This window comes from Sinocyclocheilus anshuiensis, unplaced genomic scaffold (assembly GCF_001515605.1).
Source record: "Sinocyclocheilus anshuiensis isolate Anshui unplaced genomic scaffold, SAMN03320099.WGS_v1.1 scaffold507, whole genome shotgun sequence".
NCBI lineage: Eukaryota > Metazoa > Chordata > Actinopteri > Cypriniformes > Cyprinidae > Sinocyclocheilus > Sinocyclocheilus anshuiensis.
Genome location: NW_015551034.1, coordinates 1130958 through 1135800, shown reverse-complemented (window position 1 = coordinate 1135800; position 4843 = coordinate 1130958). Strand labels below are relative to the sequence as shown.

At 39.5% G+C, this 4843-nt stretch overlaps 1 protein-coding gene across 1 annotated transcript in view; it reads left to right on the top strand.

Annotated features, from left to right (window-relative positions):
• Window positions 1-4843, top strand: part of LOC107661317 (diacylglycerol kinase, eta) — a gene marked incomplete at its 5' end in the record, with an annotated part of 27806 nt that overhangs the window by 10745 nt on the left and 12218 nt on the right. Inside the window, 3 exons of the mRNA XM_016450835.1 lie at window positions 2267-2533; window positions 2872-2964; window positions 4077-4196. Of these exons, the coding sequence (XP_016306321.1) occupies window positions 2267-2533; window positions 2872-2964; window positions 4077-4196 (480 nt within the window). The remainder of the gene's footprint in view (window positions 1-2266; window positions 2534-2871; window positions 2965-4076; window positions 4197-4843) is intronic.

The following is a 4843-nucleotide window of genomic DNA, read 5'->3' as shown; positions in this document are numbered from 1 at the left end:
CCCATCCCCGTTGGGCAAAGGGTCGAAATGATCACTTGTTTGTGCTTCGTGAACACTCTCGCCTTGCACGGCGGCACCATTGCGCTGCAAAGATGTACGGGGAGAAGCGCGGTTATTAGACGACCGATCGTCATTTCCAAAAGGCAAATATTCCCCTTCAGAGTCAGAATCGGTGAATAACATTTGCAACACATCCTCACGGTACAACTTTTTATTAGCCATTTGGTGATTTTCTCTCACAAATCTCACAATTTACTCGCACGCTATGAACTGGACTGTTTCCGCATCAATGACACGATAGCTCACTTGCTCTGCTATTTTCTCGAACACTTTGAATAGGAATGTGATGTAATTAGAAGAAGTACTACATGTCTGCCATCTAGTGGTAGGGAATACAAATGCAGAATGCTTTCCAAACTTGGGACGTAAACTGGGTTCCTCTATCACTGACGATATCATCTGGTATACCATAAATTCGAAAGACTTGATGAAACAGTGCTTGTGCAGTCTCCATGGCTGTGGGAAGTCCTTTTAGAGGAACCAAACGACAAGATTTGGAGAAACGGTCAATGATAACTAGGACAGCAGTGAAGCCGTTGGACAGAGGCAGGTCTGTGACAAAGTCAATAGATAGATGGGACCAGGGACGTTGTGGGATAGGCAGTGGTTGGAGGAGACCTGAAGGTATCTCCTTGGGGGTCTTTGATTGGGCACAGACTTGACAGGTTTTGATGCAAGTAGTGACGTCCTTGGTCATCGAGGGCCACCAGAATGAATTTTGCAGTAAGTGAAGAGTGCGGGATATTCCTGGATGGCCTGAACTGACAGAAGTGTGGACCCATTGCATCACTCTGTGACAGATTTTGTGGAACATACTGTTTGTCTGGTGGGCAGTTGACAGGTGCTGGCTCTTGTAGTTGTTCCCTTTGTATTTCCTCCATTATGTCCCAGGTGATAGGAGCGATGACAATAGAAGGTGGGAGTATGCATTCTGGTGTGAGGCTTTCAATGGGGAGATCATACTGCCTGGATAGAGCATCTGCCTTACTATTCTTACTGCCTGGGCGATATGTCACTGTAAACTGGAATCGGGTGAAAAAAAGGCACCAACGAGCCTGCCGTGGATTTAGTCGTTTGGCACTCTTGATGTATTCAAGATTTTTGTGATCAGTTATTACTTGAAATGGGTGGATTGCCCCTTCTAACCAGTGTCTCCATTGCTCGATGGCTGCTTTCATGGATAAGAGTTCTTTGTTCCCAACATCATAGTTTCTTTCAGATGCATTTAACTTTCTTGAGAAGAATGCGCATGGATACAGTTTACCAGGTTGGCCATGACGTTGGGAGAGCACAGCTCCGATTCCACAGTTCGAAGCATCTACCTCCACCACAAATGGAAGATTGGGGTCAGGATGTTTCAGGATGGGGGCTGTTGTAAACCTTTCCTTCAATGTATTGAATGCCTGGCTGGCTTCCTCAGCCCACTTCAATTTCGAAGGCTTTCCTTTCAGGAGAGAAGTCAGAGGGGAAGCAATCATACTGTAATTTCTGATGAAGCGTCTATAGAAGTTGGCAAACCCCAGGAACCTTTGAAGCTCTTTTATGGTGGATGGTTGTGGCCATTCTGTGACTGCTTTGACCTTAGATTCATCCATTCTTACTCCTTGGTGACTGATATGGTAACCCAGGAATGACGTTTGTCTGACATGGAACTCACATTTTTCTGCCTTGATGTACAATTGGTTTGCTAGTAGTTATATATATATATATATATATATATATATATATATATATTAATTGTCACTTTTGATCAATGCAATGTGTCTTTGCTGAATAAAATTAATAATTTATTTAGAAAAAAAATCTTATTGACCCCAAACTTTTGAACAACTGTTTGCATATGTGGTTTTGTTGAGTATCATATTTGATACATCAGGCTTTTATGGTTCATAATATATTATGATATAGTGAGAACATGGAGCTCTTATTCGAAGAGGAAATACAACCTAAATGTTTATTCAGAGGCCCAAACTTAGCAAAAATATACAATCTGGTGCAGATGTTGTTATTTATATGGTCAAAAGGTAGGCTGAAATTCTGTTTGTAATGTAAATCAATTAGATTATCAGTTGCTACTCTATATCTTCCAGCTATATGTCTTAGTAAGTAAGATGGTTTATAAGTGTCAATGTGTGTAACCTTGCTAAACACTGGCTGTAAAACTCGCTATCATTTAAAAGAGTCTTGTTTTTGTTTTTCAATAAAGGCATTTGAAAACACGCTTAAGTCTTGGGAGGATAAACTGAAATACGACAAGCCTCCGCTGAGGCCGCCCCTGTATCCTCAGCACTCTGTGGATCTGGCCACAGAGGAGGAGGCCACGCTCATCCAGATGTGCGCTCGAGCCGCAGAGGATCTCATCACCAGGATCTGCGAGGCTGCCAAAAACTACCAACTCCTCGAGCAGGAGCTGGCCCACGCCGTCAACGCCTCCTCACACGCCATCAACAAAACACACCCCAAGTTCCCCGAGGTGAGCAATGCCAGCACTGAAGGACCGTTCACACCAATGAGTTATCATCATTCATCCTCTATACTATTACAAAAACCTACTTTGTCTCCAAATCACACAATTCTAATCTGGGTTTGGTGTGAAAGAGTTCAAAGTTCTATACTGATTTTTATCAGAGCACGTGATAGTTTTGTATGAAAATTGTTTTGCATTGTCATTAAAAACCGGTGCCTCTTTTGAAAAAATGAATGGTATTTTTACTTCAGGAACCCAACTATTGTGCTCTGTTGTCCTCATAGTTCAAATAAGTCACATAATTATGAGTAAATTCTCACGTCTGATTCATCTGTTCTCCTCAGAGCCTGACAAGAAACACTGCCATTGAGGTGGGCAGCACCGTGAAGGCCCTGCACAATGAGACCGAGTTGCTGCTAGTAGGACGAGTTCCATTGGTGAGTTGATTTAATGCTTTTAAGCTCATTTTCATTTACCTTTTCCAAGACATAAATGTTAATGGTTCTGCAAAGCAGGTCCCCATAAGGAAGAATAATTACATATGAGATCTTTTGAACATCTCCATTATTTGTCTTAAACTGCACTGAGATGCAGAGCAAATGGAGTCTTACATCTGTTTTTTACATCTATGTTGAAAGCATTTTAGGAGAAGCATCTAATACAAAGCTTATACTTGGATGGAGTACATTTTCAGCAAATTTTCATTTTTGTGTACACTACTCCTTTAAATGAAACATAATTGACTATAATAACAGTCTTAAAGGGATAGTTCACCCAAAAATGAAAATTTGATGTTTATCTGCTTACCCCCAGGGTATCCAAGATGTAGGTGACTTTGTTTCTTCAGTAGAACACAAATAAAGATTTTTAACTCAAACCGTTGCAGTCTGTGAGTCATATAATGGAGGTGAATGGGAATCACGGCTTTGAGAGTCAAAAAAACATACACAAACAAAACCAAATTAAACCCTGTGGCTCGTGATGATACATTGATGTGTAAAGACACGAAACAATCGGTCTGTGCAAGAAACTGAACAGTATTTATATCGTTTTTTACCTCGTCTGAACTGTCCTGAGCGCGTCCTCGACAGCCGGCGCGTGATGCGTCTTCTTCTTCTTCTTGCTTTACGGTGGATCGCAGACTTATAAGTGCATTACCGCCACCTATCTCTCAAATGGACCATTGACACTCCTAATTGAGATTGTAGATAGAGTGTCAATGGTCCATTTGAGAGAGGTAAAAAACGCTAGAATACTGTGACTGAATATATGACTGACAGACTGCAACGGTTTGAGTTAAAAATCTTTGTTTGTGTTCTACTGAAGAAACAAAGTCACCTACATCTTGGATGCCCTGGGGGTAAGCAGATAAACATCAAATTTTTATTTTTATTTTTGGGTGAACTATCCGTTTAAGGTATAAACTTTCAAGCAATACAATTTTCCCTCACCAGAATGACCATGCCAGATGCGTATGGCTATAGTAGTCCACAAAAAAAAAACTTGAGGCTTTGATTCATTGACTCAGTCTGTGAGTTTATTTCTCTAGCAATTGGACCCTCCGCATGAAGAGCTGCTGTCCAGTGCCCTGCAGAGCGTTGAGGTTGAACTGGGAAAGCTGGCTGAGATCCCCTGGCTCTACCACATCTTACAGCCCAATGACGAGGAGGTGAGCACCTCCTACAGAAACCGAGGGAAGCAGAAAGAATAGCTCCCTTGAAGCTTGTTCCCTACAGGATAGTTTTCGGAAACATGCTGACATCATTTATTCACCCTCATGTCATTACAAACCTGGTTAACTTTCTTTTTTCTGTAAAACACTAAACCATGTGTACAGTGAAAGCCAGTGGGGTCAAATGTTGTTTGAACTTGATGTTCTTTCAAATATCTTTTATTTGTGAAGATATTCCTTTGTTCTATTAAAAATATCTAATTTCCACAATGTCAGCTACCCTAATATGTATACATACACTACTATTCAAATATATGGGGCAGAGTTATTATAGTAAACTAAAACTATTTAAAAAAACAAACAAAAAAAAACATTTGTTACTTGAAAAAATATATATTTTAAAAAACTTAAACTTGTTTTATTTCAGCTAGTTGCCAAGGAAACTTGACATTCTAAAATAACTAAAACTAAAATAAAAATTATTCAAAATATTATAGACCTACTAAAAAAATATCTAAAGAAAAAAAAGACAAAAAAACAACAACAACAAAATTACTAAATCTTTGAAATTAAAATGAAAACATTATATATATACTGTATATATATATATATATATATATATATATATATAAATTGAAAATATT